The following is an 18,803-nucleotide window of genomic DNA, read 5'->3' as shown; positions in this document are numbered from 1 at the left end:
TAATCTACAGCAAATGCAAAACGGGCAAAGTTATACTTGTGCAATAATGGACATACCCTTGTCTTATGCAACACACCATAATTATAAGATGGCGCACTTTGTAAGGAATCAAATGTCCGTGATAAAGAATAAGCAGTACTACGTGCGATGACTGAAGCGTTTCATGCCGTTCGATGCGTTCGGATGCGTCCCATTTCTCTGATAATTGAAATTCCATTCTACCCACTGCTGGTTGGTCGGTGAACATCATACACTTGTCAAGCGTACATGACTTGAACGATCGCAGCATCTAAGACGACGTTTTAGCGGACGCTTTTTTTAACTGTAAATGCAAAAAGTAAATCCACGAACAGCCCACTGGAAGCTGGTCGGCAAGAGAACTGGAAATGTTCACAGAAATATTCATTTGGCCCAGTGGACAGCGTGTGTGCGACATCTGTGACTGAGGAACGTGTAGGAATTCCAATAAAACAATATCCGACAGCATTCGAGCGAGAATAGAAAGCGGACAGCAACCACTGGCAGACTGCCCAAAGAGGACGCGTGCAAATCGACCACAAGCACACCGAAGACATTTTTGCTGAATCGAACTTTACACAACCTGACGTGACCTTGCTGAGGGTAGGGTGAGACCGGGGTTAGTGGGCTGAAGGTGCGGTGTCTGTTAAGGTTAGCGCTCGCCAGCACTCGAGTACAAGGAATTCGAATTATTTTCGATTCACGGCGCACACTTGCAGACTCTAGGCGTTCGTGGCGAAAGATCGAGCAACCGTCAGGTTTAACTGTAATTCAAAATTCGGTTTTGCACTGTCAACCATGGATTCCGGGCAAACGAACTTTCCGGGCAAGCATTCCGAACGGGCCGGAAGATTACAGTCATGTAGGCACTTCTGCACGCCCCCCGCGGTCTCCGATACGTTCGTTGCAAATGTCCAGGGACGAGGTAAAAATCTTTACTTCCATAGAACATCCGATTGTTTCCGATTGGGTGGGCAGCTGAAGGAAGCGCACAGGACGGTTATGTCACGTCGATGTAGCGCGTGTGTGCGAAGGAGAAAGGAAAGCTGAGGGAAAGAAAAAAAAGGGAAGTTTATGTAAATTATTCATGGCACAATAAAGATTCAGCTTCGCATGTTACTCTGGGCTGGCGGTGGTAGTCGGTTTCAACGCACTGAGTGTTTTATAACGAGAAGATGGGCCGGGCTTTTCCAAAGGATGTAGCCACTTTTGTGCAAATACTTTACATATCTCGATGCGTGATGGTACATTGCTGACACCCGAAATACTCCACGGCCTACCTCACCTTCTGCACAAGACAACGCCGACGTTGGTAATTCATGGAAGCTCGTTGAGTCAGCTTGGGCTTGATCCGGTCGGTCGTGAACGAAACAGAACCTACTAATCGACCGGTCTGAACTTGAACCGTCTTCAGCGGTGCTGTATGTAAGCGTGTGTGTTTGTTTGTATGTTTGTAAAAGCTTATGCAACGAAAAGGAGTCTTAAAAAACATGAAGGCTCAACATAAGCCTCAGTACAGTCGTGTAAGCTTTTGTTCTTTCGTTAATGTCCGGAAAAAGGGACAGTATCAGTAGTTAGGATCGTAAAACTGCCCCCAACTTTATATCTCAAGTGGGTGACAAGTGGCCGTATCTCACCGCTAGAATAAACCGTACGCGACACATGCGTTTGTGTAGGGTTTGTTATTTTTCATTTTGGTTGAATAAATGAGCTTACACTGTATTAGTCCGCACCGAAATACAAGCGACGAGAGACTATCGCAGACACACTTGCCGCTCTTACTTCGAAAAAGGGGAAAGAAGGCTGCGTAGTGGGGGCGTTTTTAGAATTGTTAATCCAACAGAACTTTGTCCCACCGTCTCATCATCGCAATAGCGATAAAAGTGTCCGTAAAAGTGTTTCCAATCTTCTCCACTGGTGACACAATCTTGCACAGCCAAGGGACAGTAGCGAGTTAACTTTGGTGCAGTTGCCATCTTCTTTCTTTTCAATTGCAAATACTTTCTTTTTCGAGACAAACTTGTCACGTAAATCGAAAATATAAAGTAAAGGAAATGCTGTACAAGTATAAAACCATCACTAAGTTGCTGCTCGGTACCGATGGTTCGGGGAAACATCTCGAAAGAGGAAAAACGAATCTCAAAAGATTGGTCACCTGGGAACGATGAAAAACAACCCGCTTACTAAACTGTGTGTGTGGCCGTGGCAGGCCAGTAGTGTCTAAGAGGAATCGCCCAAGCGACAAGGCAAAATAAATTATAAACTAAGGCTAGAAAGAGCTTACCCGAGCTTACGGACGCGTACAGTGAGAATCGAACCACGGACATTGTGTGGAGCAAGAATATGCAACTTTCTGCCGCCGCGTTACAACCGGGTGCGCGTTTCGCATCATATCTCTTGTACATTTTGTAGCACATCCACAAAACACCTTGTCTCTGGGGTTGGAGGCAAGCGCGGATCGTAAAAGTGGAGTATGCTGCTTCTTCAGTTTTATCACTTTTCATTTCTCTCGCTTTCCATCATTGCAAAGTGCGGCGGTGTGATTAATCCCTGGATAATTACGAAATTATTTCTAATCCTGACATCTGCTTCCTTTTTCACCATCCCTCTCTTTCTTTCTTTCTCGTATGTCGCTACAGGTACAACACCAAGCTTGCCCTGTTGGCACTGCCCAGCGTCATCTTCGAGCCAAGGTTCAGAGGATCGGTAAGGAATCTGGTCTACTCGGACCAGCCGGGCGTATCACCCAGGCGACAAGAGATGCGACAACCGCGGGATATCAAGGTAAGCATTACGTTCCACCATCGCCATTAAGCTGTATTGAAGTCTCTCTCTCTCACAACTGGCAGAGGTTATGTCATTCCCATTCGGTTTTGATTTAATATGAGCTCGATGCGCTTTTCAAGTGGTTAACATCCCGGGCCAAGGTCGTTTGACGGACGGCAAGAATAGCGAAGATAACATTCAACGGTTGTTTCAGTTTCGGTTGGACTATTTACCAGCGATAAATCAACGGATGTCGCACATTGGCGAGTTTTCGAGCTAGTTTTACTGTAAATGGTGGACTTTTCACAAGCGCCTGAGCCACGGTACGATTAAACCGGGACAACTTTCTCGATGGCTGACATGCGATTGTTTTACTTTTAGGTGGTCAGTTGCCAGGTCGATGGCAGCAGGCAAGGACGCTAATCGCTCAATAATCGTTGGTTGGTTGCTCAGGCAAGCATTCGTCGAAACTCTTGGTTACATTACTTGGTTGGTCACACACTATGATACTCAAAAAAGAAAAAGAAAAGACAAATGTGCTTTCAATAGGCAAGAAACGAAACATTTCCGAGCTTTTGAGAAAATTTTAGTAATGTGTTTTAAATGATTGAAACATGGTGTGGTGGCTCTTTTTCTTTTGCATTTCTTCAATTCCACAACGGTGCACAACTGAAACCCACACATTTCAGTTCAATTGTTATACCTTTCGTACATTTCAAACTTTTGATCTGATTGGAAAATCATTGAGATACAAACATGTCAAAAGCAACCAAATAGAATGACTGACATGGCCTACGGGGGCCACATAGAACGAAACAGAAAATGCGTAGCACATATTCAACGTTGCCTCTTCATTGCTGGTAGATGTATTGTTCCATCATGTTTGAAACAAATGTTTTCCAGTACACTACCACGCTAGAGCACACCCACGCATGGTGCTCGTGTTTGACGAAGATGGGGTAGATAAAACGAATCTCAAAAGATTGTGGGTAGAGGGAATTATTTAACTTCAGTTGACACTCCGCTGTCCTTGAGCGTTTGGCGTGGGTGGTTTGTCACATTGATAACCTTTCAATAGGAGCCAAATTTTCCATTAGCACAACATTCACCAAATCAAATATTGTACCAAATATTGATGTTGTATTCGGTAGTATAGAACACATGACTAAGGATTTAAGGGAAATAAAATTCTAAACAACCATACTTTATCCAAAATATTTAATCTACTCTCTACTCTACAACACCTATGTTATATTAAATATCTTATAAAATCAAAACAATTTATAAAAATGTCAATTTGTACATTCATCTATTGTGATTAAAATTTATATTGGAAACACAAAATCAAATTTATTGTCAATAGTTTATAAAACATTTTTGCGGCGGAAATGTTAAAATGTAGCGAATCAATTGCTTTTGACTTACAATCGGATAGCTTTTTAAGTAGGCTGAAAATGTAAAGCTTCAAACTGCTGGATTGATCCGGTTGGCCTATCTTTTCGGAAAAAGAAACATTCGATGCAGCTTTGTCGAGGATGGTAAAAAGATCTAAATTTATCACCCACTCGAAATGAAACCTCGGTACCTACGAGTGAATTCTTTTGCTATTGGTATTCGTTGCCAGTTTGCCGGGTGAATTTTTATAATTTACCATTTCACTGCAATCTTTCCGCCTAGATGCGTGGGTCGAGATGATTTTATTTTATTTTATTTTTTGCTTCATTGGTGATATTTGGAGCTTTTCGTTTCCATCCTTTGCTGGTTGATCAGAGAGAGGAGAAGAGTCACCAATAAGGGTTAGCCAAATCGGAAAATCTCTGACTAAGCGACTACGCCTTGGATACGGTAGTGTGGGCTGAGGTTGGACGAATAAAATTTCTCTTTATGGTGAACAGTTTTTTCTCCACAACGCATAAATTGTGCCTAAAAGCTAGCGATGGAAGAATGGTTTTTTTTTTCGTTGCAATTTGCCTTTATCTCCGATGTGTGAGTGTGTATGTTTGATGTTTGTCTTTTGATTCAATCTTTCTTTTTATTTGGTTTTTGCCTCCTCTTTTTGTGATCACTTTCGTAGCCCGCGAATTTTATGATAGGAGTGCGCATGGAATTCAACCCATGTAAAATAACTGTTCACTACAAGCGCTTCCCCTTATATTTCTGATTCCGAAACAGGCTCTACACTTTACCGAATGGGAAGCAATTGGAGTCATTCTTTATTTCAACGATTCACCTCATTCACTGTGTCTTTATTTTTTTCTTACTGTCAATGATTTCTTTCCAGTGCGGAGATTCACCCTGCGATTTGACAGCAATGCCTCGAGAAAAAGTCACACGGGTAAGAGTAGTTTTGTATTTATCATGTTCCGCAACAGATATTGCTGGATTCTTATTTCAACTTTAAACAGCTACAAAAACATTTAAAAGCATCGCAACATGTGCCGAATAAACGGAAATCACTTATTTCGTGCTATACTCATAGCATTATAGACGCATTTTTGCATTATGCCGCAAACGCATCCACCGTTTGCTAACATAACATTCTCGCTGGGCACGTGCCAACACAGCTGTAGGTCGCATCATTATTCTCACTCAGAAATGAAAACAAAGTTAATGGAATTCAATTAGACGCTGTTTCCACTGTATGCTAATCAGCAGCATTGATTCTAGCAGCCATCGTTCGCTGTTTGCTTTATTGTTGTTGATTTTATTATTTTTATTCTGAGAAAAAGTTAGCTACAAGCGCAACTGAATCGCAAACAAGTTCCCCGAATCGGAATGCTCTTAAATATAACCTCAATTTTGTGAGATATTGCCCCACACATTCCCAAGATGTACTGCATTTTTTCACCAGACTATCATTTGCTATCATAAGGAGGAAGGCATTTAAAAACCGAAAAGGGTGTAGCCTTTCTCTTTAATAGAACAAAAAAAAGACATCACAAGAAGCATGCCACCGTAGAGCAAATCTTCACCCAAACGATGCCCAATAAATCCTCCAGCATGCGAAACGGTTCCATTGAAGTGGATTTCTTTCATCACATCTCAAACACCTGATAATATCTGCAATCAATTTTTCTCCCTTTCTGCTGGTGTTACACGGCTATCGATCTTACATCATCAGTATCCAAATCAACGAACGTTCCCTTCGAACCGTGCAACACAGCTTAACCAGAGGGCTCAAGCTAGGCTAGAAAGAGCTTTACCTTTCGATCGAACTGTCGAACCGAACGGGGGAAAAGTCGAACCGGGCCGTCCAACCGGGATAGGAAAGCCGAAAACTGCCACTGATGAAGTCCCATTTCTCATGCGGCATTTTGTTTGTGTGTGTTGGTGAATGTGAGTATGCATCAGTGGATTTTTTGTACGCTTTTTCCCATGATGCTATGCCGTACCTTTGATACCACTTGCTGGCAATCGAGTTGTACCAGTTTTGCTCTGAAAAGATGTTTTCCTTTGTTTTCGCTCCTCATCTAGCACGAGTTTCAGTCCACTGCATTAGAAGTTTAAGTTGTGTATTGTACATATACTTATATTTCGTCTCCCGTTGTTGCGTGTTCGCTTACGGATATGGGCTATTGTTTCTGTTGTTTTCGTGCCGTTGCCCTCGTTTCAAAACATTGTTCGTCTCGAAGCGTCTGTGCGATTTTTTCCTATTTCCAAAAACGAGTAAGTAAAAACATTCTGAGAAAAAAATGGTAAGAGATTTCACGGTCTGTAAGCAGGGAAAAAGCGGCAGAGAAAATCGATAACCAATAAATCTTGTCCTCGTTGCCCACCAGCATGCCGCGGTTGCCGTGGTCATAGTCATCGTCTTACCATCTTGCCGAGTTTGGGTGCGAGGTAGTGACCAGAATGATTTCACCTTGCCTGGGGCATCGCGGAGCAAATAAAGCCTTCATTCATCAGCATACTATCTCCACACTTTGCGAACGAAAAAGGTGCGCAGTAGGTGGGGTTCGGGTGTGTGCAAGGTTATGGCGGTCTTACTGCAAGGGTTGCATATGGTAAGGTGAAGCGAGTTATCTTTCCCTTCCCATCCACAGTGAAGGTTTTTGTAGCTTTTGCAGCCGATCGGTGGTACGATTCGTAGCCGATGAACCGGTGCGCAAAAGTAAAATCGCTTCTTTTCGTTTAAAAGAATTTTCTCTGTTTTGAAAGGCACGAAATGGATCGCAATCGAAACGGAACCTACCTGTCAAAGTCATCATCCTCAGAAAAAGGATCATAATATCAGTGATTATATAGTGTTTTGTTTCATTGTTACATTTCAGTTCGCTTTTTTCTACATTTTCGGTTGAGTATTAATATAACCCTATAGTAAAAATATCCAACTATCCGTCTTCAAACAATCCTTACTTGCGTACGGAACTATCGCACTTTAAATGCTGTATATCAGCCACTCCGCCATTTCCCAAAACTCGGTGATCTTCTTATCGCATGAACAGCCTTACCTTTTTCTAGAGGCTCGTGTACTGAAAACGGCGCTCGTGCGCTTCAATAGGTGCTTCTCGTCTTTCTACACTTTTCAGCATGGTTGTGCTAGCTTATGACATAACCAGCTTTTATATACCGTCGTTACCTTTCCGTCATGTCGATATGACAGGAAAAAGCCCTGGAGGAAGGGAAACTCGAGATAGTCCATGGATAGCGGGTTGAGGGAACAATATTAGATCCATCGGAGAAATTTTGGGCCTTTTGTATTCGATCATAGCACCAGCACTGACTTCGTTGTATAACTACTAGCTTTGTAACACATGGAAATGTTTTTTTTTTTTATTATTCTTTCTCAAAATATTCCTGCCATTATTGTGGACTGTCTGGTTAGTACGGTCCGTTAGTAGGTTGGTTATTTTCTCTAAATATGACTTTACATCGATTTTATGAAATGTTTGTTAGATAAATGAAGCGAGAATTTCTATTATAGTACCTTATAACACATTTCACATCCAGTAAAAACTGTTTGACTTGGAGGTAATGCATTGTTTTTAGCTACTTTGGAGGCTATGAAGGTCATCCGTGACCAGATTAGAACGTATCAAATATGTAAGTAATGCAATTCTCTTCATAATATAATTTAAACCACGTATAGTAACAACACATGATTGCAAAAGTTCCGTTTTTATTTGCACAACAAACAGTTTGCACTATTTTGTTCTATATATCGTAAACTTTAATCACTTCATAAAATTGATGAATGAATCTAACCAACTGTACATTTTTAGTGCATCACACACATTTCCATTGAATGAAATCGAAATCCTTTGTGGTGTATGTGTTTAGACAGGGAAATCTAAAATTCAATAGAAATAATTTAACCATTTTTTCGCATTCGGAAATAACATTTTCGAGCTGCTCTGAATTCATATTCAAAGTATGAAGCATTTTTGGGAAAACTCCGGTAGCCTAGTATCAAGTTTAGTTTCAGATTGTAACAAATTCCTGCTCGTGGAAAAGGGTTTACACTACTTCCTCACCAGTAAAATGTAGATCTGAATATTTTGTTCCCACAGGTGAAACTGAATGTAAACTAGAAGCAAAAATATAATTTAAAAAAATATACCTCACAAACACTGCATTTGGCAACGAGCACCAACATCGTAGTACACAATTCACATCCTGACAGCGGCACGTATGCAAGTTTTTCCAAAGTTTTATGCGGTTTTGCACGTCATTCGGGAAGAGCGTGCATCGCCATTCCCGTATTCGACCGTACGGATTTTGGAGATTGCGCTTCTGAACACATCCCTTGTGTGAGATAGAGTGAGAGGGAAGCTAAAAGAGAGCGAGAGAATGAGATAGAGAAAGAGTAAGAGTGAGAGAGAGAGAAAGAGAGGGGTGGGAAATACAACCGCACACAACGGCAAAAAAGTGCATTCCAATGTCCAATGCGCTGTCCCAATATACACGCTGCATTTCCGCTTTCTTTGCATACCGTTTGCGTACCACTCCATAAAGTTTAGATGTTTGATGTGAGTTTCTGCCAAGTGGAGAGGTAAGAAGCAACTGAGTGTCCTGAATGAACAACTAAATGTTCGAATAGTAAGAGAATGCTCAATAAAGTGTTTGAATTTTTGGGTTATCTTCAAAACACGACGCTTTCTGGTACCATCTGCACCAAAACTCTGAGATTTTCCTGCAGGCCCGCCGAAGGGGCAGCAGTCCGAGAATTGACGTGATCGAACTGGACATTCAAGCAGATGGACATTGTGGAGGCACCTGCTGTTGGCATGTTCCACTTGAACGGTTTCGGGAGAGTGGAGAATATTTTTCAAACCAATCGATGTGCTCAATGGGGATGGTGTGGTGTTACCAACTGCCATAAAGAAGAAGATTGCATTCTACCAACCTCCTCCCCGGTGGATGTACGAGTGTGCGCTCGTTCAATGCTATCCGACCAGACTGATAGTCTGGTGCGCAAGATAGAAATTGTACTGTGAAATATACAGTTCCCACCCTCCGGACATCGGACCGAGACCCGAGGCAGACATCATTTAAACACGAACAAGTCAATTTCCATTCGCAGCTAGTTTTGTGTCGCTGCTAGCACATGGCGTAGGGACTCATGAATAACTCACGACTAATTTATGGTGCAGCCATCAATTATCACATCTCTTCAGCCCGGCAGCGCTCGCTCGGTCTCGATGGAATCCTTCACGGATTGTACTCGGTTGTGTTTGCCGCATTTTAGTACCCGCGTGTGAAAAAATCCTGGTTCATGTGTTTTTGTTTTGGTTGTTTGTTAGGAAATATTTTCATCTGCTAAGTTAGGTTTCCCTGTTGGACTGGTTGTGTCATGGTATAGAAACAACTACATCTACACAATGAGGTACATTCTATGTTTCCAGGAAGCCAGGGAGCGTCTGTATAAAAATGACAGCAGAGTAGTTAGTGTCTTATTTATTTATTTAGTGCCTAATTGGTATCTTCAAAACTACACGTTTTGTATTCATTTTCGTATGTATATTGATGTTAAACTATTTTTCAAAAATAATACTAATCAAAAAAAGTTAAAATAAAGCAAAGTTAAACCAGTGAAACCACTGATGATCTGAGCTTATATGAACCCTGGAAAATGTAAGCTATCCTCATTTGTGGGTGATAATTTACGCTCCTATTAACGTGCTGATTGCGTATTTGAAGTCCAGCTCTGGTTCGTACAGTTCATCATCGCCACCCTCCCAACAACAAACCCCCCTCCATCTATATCCCTCCGTAATCGATGAGGGTTGTGAGGCTTTGGAAACGTAGAAGCATAATAAAGCACGCATCAAGAACAGTGCCCTAGGGCATCGCCAACATTTACCATTTCTCCCCTGCCTGTAATTCATTTGGCCCGTTTCAACCGGCAGCGAGTTCGGTGAGAAAGATGAAAAGAAAACATATTATATCGGGCATAAGCGCTACCACAAACAGCGACCGACTCGTATCCACTGTGCAAGAAGAGTTGCGTTGCGGGAGTAACTGAGTGTGTACACAAAACCATTCCCACCCTACCCCTCCCCCTCTTGGTCCCATCAATGCTTTTCCATGATCGTCCCTGCCACGCTCGTTCACGCTCCGAACTACCCCGCACTATACGCGTAACCCAGCTCAGGCTCAAACACTTCCGATGGCTCTCGAGAAATGGAAGCAAACCGAGAAATTGGATCAAATTACTGCTCCCCAACGTGGAACCACGCTTTTCCCGATCTCTCTCTCTCTTTATCTCTCTACTCCTCTCTCATACACACACACCCAACTGGCTTACAATGTTCCGAGCTCTTTTCCGTTTCCTAAAGTGAAACACCCATCCTTGGGTAAGAGTATCGATGTCAGCTAGCTTGTGCCTCTGCGAGGCGCTTTGCGGTACTAGAATGCGACACGAAAACATTTCCCGCCTCGTCAGCATTGCAAGAATTATCGATCGGTTTGGTTCGTTTGCCCTGCAGGGAGGACAGTTCCCGCTTTCCGCTCCATGTCTACGTTCTGGATGCTGGTGGTGGGGGAGTTAGCAAAATGGGATTCACCCTAACCCCATGTGCGATGAGCATCGTTCTGCTAAGTATCGTATGTCGAAAGATCGAACATTATGATCTCGTTAGTAAACCGATACAACTAGCGAAGAACTCCTCCGGATTGGTTAGCCTTTCGCTGATTTGAGCTGAAAGCCGTTTCTTATGTACGCGGCGAAGAGCGAATCGAAGCTGAAACGCCCGATTAAAAATATGGCCTAATGCGTCGGATATAGAAGGGAGGATAATTTTCTAATTCGAGAATAATAAGCCCACTTGCATACCTCATCATTATCGCGCGTTCCATGGCCAACTGTAGTGGTGTGGCTCATTACGAGCCAGCCAGCCCATTTGCCACCCAGTTTCTTCTCCAGTGTCATCCCGTCCCGGTGTCTCGTCGTTGCTCTTTGGAGCGCATAATGCCACTACTGAAACCATTAAATTATCAACCCATGATGAGGTGATGATGCGTTTCTGGAAATCTCTCTGGAGCTTGTCGGTAATTTTAGCAATCTCATCACAGCATCCGCGCATCTGCTCAAATAGGAGCAAAACTCCATTAAAAGTTCATTTCATGTACTTTCGCCAAAAAGCTGCGCTGTTTCATCGCGACCGGCGCCACTGCCACCAGTGTTCGGTGGCGTTCTGCCCTTTTCAATGATGAAGACATCAGGGTGCGCTCCCCCTACGTCGACAACTCAATCTGCTGTCGGGCGCACCCAAACACACACACACACACACGTGGGTTCACACACACACTTCTCGTTTAGGGTTTAGCGGTAGCGTGAGTCAGTGGGTAAGCCACATGCGAAACGGGGCCCAGAATCCACCACGACCGGGACCAACAACACCCACCTTCGTCCAAACCAACACGCCAGCACTGAGTTGCTGGCGAACGGAGCACACGCACGCTTGTCGGGTGTCGGTATTCCAAGAAGTCACAAACGGACCTAATGATAACAAGCCGCATACGATGGCGAAGAAGGCACCAAAAAAGATGCGAATATATCACTCGCAGCGATAAAAATGAGCTTCCGTGTTGGTGGCTTTTTATGGCATCCCTTCCCACAACGACCCAGGCCACACCGAGTCCACTCACTGGCCGACCACCGCGACTAAAGCCTCCTCCGATTGGTAGTGTCGTTGAAACGCACATTTCCGTATCGCATTTGGTGCGACACAACTTCCGTTGCTGCCCCGCGATTCTTGCCAGTCCGCACCAACGTTCATTTGTTCGTCACTTCCGGTCGGGTCTGGTGTACTAGCTGTTGCTGCTGCTACTACTACTCCTGCTGCTGCTGATGATCGTGCTCCCCCCATCTTCGGACCAATCCTGGGCCGACGGGCCCTAGTCCATTGTCCCAGAGGGCATACACTGGTGGCAAATTATGAAATTATGTGATTTTATATGCCCGTTCCCATTGCTGGCATGTACCGGTGCGGCACCGCGGGCGTGTTGTGCGCGCCGTCCAAGCGTCTTATCTCTGTCTGAACCGTTCTTCCGTTTTCTACGGTTCCTGCATCTTCGGTGCGAATAACAATGGTCTTTAGAGATAACGCCCGGCACGGTGATGGTTGCATTGTGAAGTGTTGGTTGTGCTGACACGGCCGCTGGTGCTCCCCAATACCGTTGCGCCTTCAGCCTGCGGTGCAGCGGTGTCATAAACGCGTCGACGCAAATGACGGAACGACTTGACGGAGGTAGCAGCAGCAGCAGCAGTTTGCCTAACTTCCGTTGCCACTCTTCCGCTTGAAGAAACTCGCGTGAAACATCGTCGATCTGATGAAAACCAAACGTGTGATAGGCTTTATGGTGTTTTGGTGGTTGTTTTTTTTTTGTTACGCCCGTTCTGCTTCGCGAAAAATTCTGTGCGACGTTTTACGGTTTACAGGCACCAGAAAGAAGTAGCGTGAACAAAAGAGCGATACATCATTCCCGTTCGTAGTTAATTCCCAACCACGGAGAAGACCAATTTGACACAATTTGTGTGATCTGTTCCGTGTTTTTGAGCGTGCCAAAATCATAAACGATGATCTAGCGTTTGAAAAAAGTCCTAACGAGTTCCATCATACCGAGCATGGATGATATGTTTGGCTTGCTTTGTTTTATTTTTCTTTAACTTGTAGCAATAATAGCCATAATAACAACACGTTTTATTTACGTTTATCTTTTTTAAGTACATACAAGAAAACTGTATTTGATGTAATGATTAGGATAATTATTGATACGTAACAGAGTCATCATTTAGTATCTAATGACATAGTTTTCAATTTAGGTCCCTAGATTCATCATAGTTTAAGCACTTTTGATAATTAAAATAAAAAAAATGTGAATAATGTTAGACAGTAAACTGATCTGGTGCTTTCATTTAGTGCACAAATTCAAAATTAATTTTCTTTTGATAAACGTACAGGCTCTGCAAGTGAGAAATCTTGTAGTGGGAGCGACAAATACTTCATCACGATCCATTCCGTTTCTTTCGCAGACTCATCGGTAGCTATCCATCACAGGATGGTAATTTGCAATGCCACACTAACTTTGTTTTTCTTTTGTCTATTTTTTCTCTCTTTTTAATTCTCTCTCGTTCTCGTTTCCTTATTTCTCCACCCTTTTTATTTCCATTCGATTTCGTTCGTTCGCCCCATTGCCTTTTCTTACGCACGGTTACGCACGCTACTTCCAACGCACGCGGGTTATGTGGGTCCCGGGGGGAGAGTGCCGCAACCATCACGCACTATGCACTACACAAAATGCATGCAGTTGCACCTCACCACCACCACCACCACAACACCCACCACCGCTACTACGCACCAATGCCGGCACACGCGCATATGGCCACCTGAACCGTTGGCTAGGAGCGGCAATCCAGCCACTAGCACCGTCATCATGGCGCGGTGGTGGCCAACGGTCGATTCCATCGGCTTAGCACAATCCATCCGTCACCGTCCGCAGCCAACGGCACGGGTGTGGAAACGGAACGCACAATTTGGTGGCATCTATCCGCCCAACTACGACCTCGTACATCAGTGTCTTCGATCACTGCCGTCCGACAAGGTGACTAAGCAGTAGGACTCACCCGCTAGAACGTTTTTTGTTGTATGCTTGAACTTTACGCCTATCTATTCTATCGCTTGTTCTGTCCAGGTGTTAATGTTTTGTTCTTTTCTGTTTGTTATTTCGGTCGTCTCGTTATCTTTGCGTCTTTCTATTTTCTTAGTTGCAAGATTTGCACAGTTCTGTGTCGATCTCTGAAATTCATCCGTATAAACGCCACCGCATTCGGAATTTCCTTTTCTATCCCATCTCTATCTATTGGCTCTTCGTGGTGTTAGTTTGTATGTTGTTCTACGATTCATTTCACCATTTTATGCCCCAACTATGCTAGCAGGTTTCTGAAAAGTAAACACATCAAAGACAGTTTTATGTTGAGATGTGTGTGATATGTTTACAAAACTCCATGTAGGATTAGAATAGACCATGTAAAAACTGCACACTTGCTACTAAATGATGTAAATATTCTATTCTTATAAATCTGCTGAGAGAACTGGAATGTATGTAATCAGCCACTGATACCAGTTTGAAGATGTACCGTTTTTGAAATCACTAAGCGTCAAATAGTTCTTGCAAACTACACAAAGTATTTTTTTTTTGCTATTTTACTAAAAAAAATCAAAAAGAGTGATATTTGAAATGCCAATTCAATAGTGTATGCAATTTTCATGCAGTCTAGAAAACTGTTTAGGATAACCTTAAAAAAAGCCCTGGGTCATGGGTCATGGGTAGGTGTAGTTGCTTAAATGTATCTCGTTTCGGACGATCCAGTTGTAACCTTGGGTGAATAAATGAAATAATGTACAGCCGGAATATAAAAAAGAAACTAAAAGAAAAGAAAGCAAGCATACCGGTGAGAAAAGGGCCATAGGAAACCTAAAGACTACTACAGCAACGAAAACATTTCCACGATATCCTTGCAAGCATCGCTGTTGAATTTTGCTAGTTAGGGTCAAGAACAAACCCCGTCCCAAAGCACCAGGTCCTCGAAACGATTAGCCTTGTTAGGCCGTCAGCCTGGCGAGTGTAACGAGAAAATTTTTGCGGCAGATGGTACAGCGCAATATATAGCAGGCAAGAATAACAAACCCTTCCCAGCGTAATCGCCCGGGGCCTGGAATTGCGGGCGGGCTGTATCACGAGACTTTTATTTTGCAACATTACCAGTCATCGAGGCCCGGAAGCAAACGTGCGGCACCGAATGAGTGTTGTAAGCGGTTTAAGTGTTTACACTGCGTTTCTTTTCATGCAGTTCTAATAATACTTCAGAATCAGGGATGAATACATCGTGTGTGATGTTTGGATCGCTAGCAGGAGGTGTGTTGTTTCGAGTATGGAGCAAACACGTATGCATAAACTACAGGTCACAATTTACGTGGTTCACAAAATAATTGAAGCGAATAATTTAACTTAGTTCTAACACACATCTGATTTTTCTGATGTGATCTGAAGCTAAAATAGTATTGCCCATTGTGGAAAAGAGTTCATCGACTTCTTAAATGTAATGCCTTTTTCTATCACACAATGAAATTAAATCCTTTGCCAAGGTGGATTTAGTGGGAAATACAACATCATTTATTGATTTGTAGCTCTATAATCGATGAAGCAAATGGAGTTTCCTCATTTTCTGCAAAAAACCATTTATCGAAACAAAAAACATAAGCTGTGTCATGTGGCAGCACTATCTGCGATTACTTTCACGGCTAGATCAAATTACAGCCCAATGCCAAGATGCAGGCGCTTGCAACGATCCATTAAGTGTACTTTGTTTTACAAAAACAATTATCTGGCGTCATCAATTGTACTACACAAGTACTACACTTTTCCCGTTCTTGCACCAATGACTCCCATTAGCCGCCATTGACACGGCATAGAGCTTCATTCGCTCCTACCGTGTGGCTGTAGTTTAGCGTACGCGCGCTTGGGTGCACGTTTTGCAAAAGAGCATGACATGTGGAACAGGCAGCGACCGCAAACCGCAAAAAGCAGTAGAAAATCGAAAACCGCACCAGATACCAGCTTTTCCCATCCCGAGGCTGGATGCCGATGAACCGAAGCCACGACCTGATTGAGCGGAGGGGAATTTGACATTGGTAAGCACCGGGGTTCGCGTTTCTATACGGTGCAGCACGTGCATAGTAAGTAAAAATAATTTATTCGGATGGCTAAAATTGAATACGTCAAACATCATTAGGAACGCTTCAGTTCGGCACTGGTTGGATCGGAGGCAGAACATTAAATAACAATATTTAGCGGTGGGCAATCATTCGTGCATTGATTGGTATGAGGTTGATGATTGAAACCTAGAAGAAAGAGTTGTCAAAAGAACGACGGCCCAAATGTAGAGGGGAACGAAATGTAGAAGGGTAAATCATTTAGGGGTTTCCTCCTTCCTCCACTCTGAAATACCAAGAAGAAATGAATACATGTTGCAATTGCGTGATACGAACAGGCGTATGACATAGCAACGAGAGCCTGTTAATGGAAGTAGACCACTTTAGTGCTTCGCTGAGTCTCATACAGCCGAATATCCAATTTGTACGGAAATTACTGAAATCGCATCCGCAGCACATTGCCAGTGAAAACTTGAATTTGCGTTCGTTTCCGTTTTCCTGTACCGCATGTATCTTTACTGTCAGCCTGAATCGTTGTACTCGTTATTTGGTACTCCCACAGCCAATCTCTCGCGTCCAAGACCCAGGAGAGTTCGGATCGAAAAACTTCAACTGTCAGCAGATTTTATCAAACGAACCGTCGGGAAACTTCACAAACTTGCTTCACAAGCGCACATTGCCACTGATACAAGCTGCTTAGCTCCGTTCCGCTGAGATGTTGTGTCGTCCCCGGCGGTATTTTTCGTTCGCTTTGGTACTGCTCGAGAGTGTCGTAAAAATACCACAGTTAAAATTGAAATTTTGAAGCATGCTCCAAACGCCCATATGACCCATATGTGAACGCATTGCTTCGATCCGGGCGACAGCAGGACCCACCACCGCATCACTGCACCGGTTGTTGCCATTTGTTGGCGGTACATTTTTTTTTGCACTGAAGCAGCACAACCTGAGTATAGCATGTTCCATTTTTCCACATCGAGCACCAGGTCCTGGAGCCATGGAGTCACTGAACGATGTGTATTGTTTACACATTAACGATTTTGTGGACCAAAATCATCCGCCACCATGCCAGCAGCAACAGTAGTAGCAATGGGTGACACCGTAAAGGATTTGCCTACCGTTTAATGACGATGTTGTGCTCCAAACGTTGGTCTCGAAAAGATAAACATCGATTCAACGCAACATGCGTGCTGTCTCTGGACAACGGTCTCCTCGGACTTCCACACGAATCTAACGGTGTGGCTGTGGGTGACTTTTATCGAAACAAATGTTGCCGTTTCTCCTTTCGTAGCGGACCATTGTTGCGGCTTATTGGACAAGTAGAATTGGGGTTTGCCGGCAGCTTTGTCTCGTCATGAAGCCCCGAAAGCTCAGCAGCTACATTCGATGTTGTTTAAGCTAATGCGCGCTTGAGTTTTATTCAGGATGGAATGGATGTGTCGTGGGTAATTAAAATGTTCGAAGCGGGAAGAATGTACGAAACGGAGGGAAATGGATGAGAAAAAAACGAAACTAGAACATTTATAAATAACCCAAAGGCGACGTAATGAAAATAGTACAAGCTGTTAGGGAAATTGCAATTCCAAAATTATTCCTCCCACACGAGCGATAGACGACGATGTGTACTACATATGTGGATACACAAACATAAACACAGTGCCTTGGAAAAGGGAGTAGAATCCCGCCGTAAATGGACTATTTGTTAGTAGATGAGTGGTAAATGTCCGACAACCATGGTCAGTTTGATGGTGGCCATCTGGCTTCCGGTGACCATAGAGATACCCCCTTGGTGAAGCGTTGCTGATGCTGAGCGCCAAAACGACAAAAAAAACCTCCACAATAAAACAAAGCGTTATTGCTCCTGCGCTCATCAGGAGCAGAAGGTAACACAGCAGGGTCATGGTGGAAGCACTACCAAGCACTTGAAGCCGCAACACATAAAATCTAACCGTGCAGCACAACGCACGGTTCCCTAGCATCCATACACTTTGACACTTTTTTGTCACTAGCAGCCGGAAGTGTCTTGGTTCTCTTCTTTCATAAGCCTTTCTGCTCCAGCCATTCTGGTTAGTCAATGAGCGCAAGTAAAGAACACCTTCGTAGAAACGCCAGAGCTTCTAGCAAGCGCGGAACCAGCGCGAGTGTCTATAACAAAGCGAGCATATTTCACATCTATTTTTTTTATTCAGCCCCATGATGAAATGAACGGTCCCCAGCTAGAGGCCAAGCTTTGTGACAGGCAAGTCTTGGACAGCGAAACTGAATTGAAAATTCAATTACTTTCACTTCAGTGCGCAGTTTTTGTTGAAAAATAGTAATAAAAACAATACGTGGCTACCTGCAATGGGTGCCGTTGGTGTCTGGCGAAGTGTATTCCAGGAAGTCGGCTTCATCTTGCAGGGGCCAGGCATCCTGCACTGTTCTGAATGTCTCGCTAGCCAAAGACCGGAAGACCCATTACTGGCTAACCGAAGAGTTCTTGTTTAATAATAGATTCGCTATCGGCACTGTCTCCTAGCACAGTATAATTTGTGTGTGTGTGTGTTTGTGTGTGTGTGTGTGAGAGAGAGAGAGAGAGAGAGAGAGACGAAGGAAGATAGAGAGAGAAGATTGGCATAGAGCTTATATGCAGGGCTATTTATTAGAGGTGACCGATTGCAACCGACACTAGTGCACTCTAACAACTACTATTTGCTGCTCGCGCTCCTGAGCTGCCCCACATAGCCGGCACGCGTTTTCTGTATTCCGCTTTGAGCAGCTGTGTGCGCCTTGATCAATACTTTACCACCGGCCAGGAAGAAGCAATTAAAATCGCTAGTTCAGTTGCAGATTAATAGGAGCAAACGGTAAAGCAGTACAAAC

At 43.6% G+C, this 18,803-nt stretch overlaps 1 protein-coding gene across 8 annotated transcripts in view; it reads left to right on the top strand.

Moving 5' to 3' along the window:
* The window catches only part of LOC120961114 (neurexin-1), an 87,545-nt gene that overhangs the window by 17,856 nt on the left and 50,886 nt on the right, over positions 1-18,803 (top strand). For all 8 annotated transcript variants that reach the window (XM_049605326.1, XM_049605329.1, XM_049605332.1 and 5 more), the window contains exons 4-5: positions 2,658-2,802; positions 5,066-5,119. In XM_049605326.1, coding sequence (XP_049461283.1) covers positions 2,658-2,802; positions 5,066-5,119 — 199 coding nt within the window. The remainder of the gene's footprint in view (positions 1-2,657; positions 2,803-5,065; positions 5,120-18,803) is intronic.

Source organism: Anopheles coluzzii, chromosome 2, assembly GCF_943734685.1.
Source record: "Anopheles coluzzii chromosome 2, AcolN3, whole genome shotgun sequence".
Classification (NCBI taxonomy): Eukaryota; Metazoa; Arthropoda; class Insecta; order Diptera; family Culicidae; genus Anopheles; species Anopheles coluzzii.
Note: the sequence above shows the minus strand (reverse complement) of the source record. Positions and strands in the feature narration are given on the sequence as shown.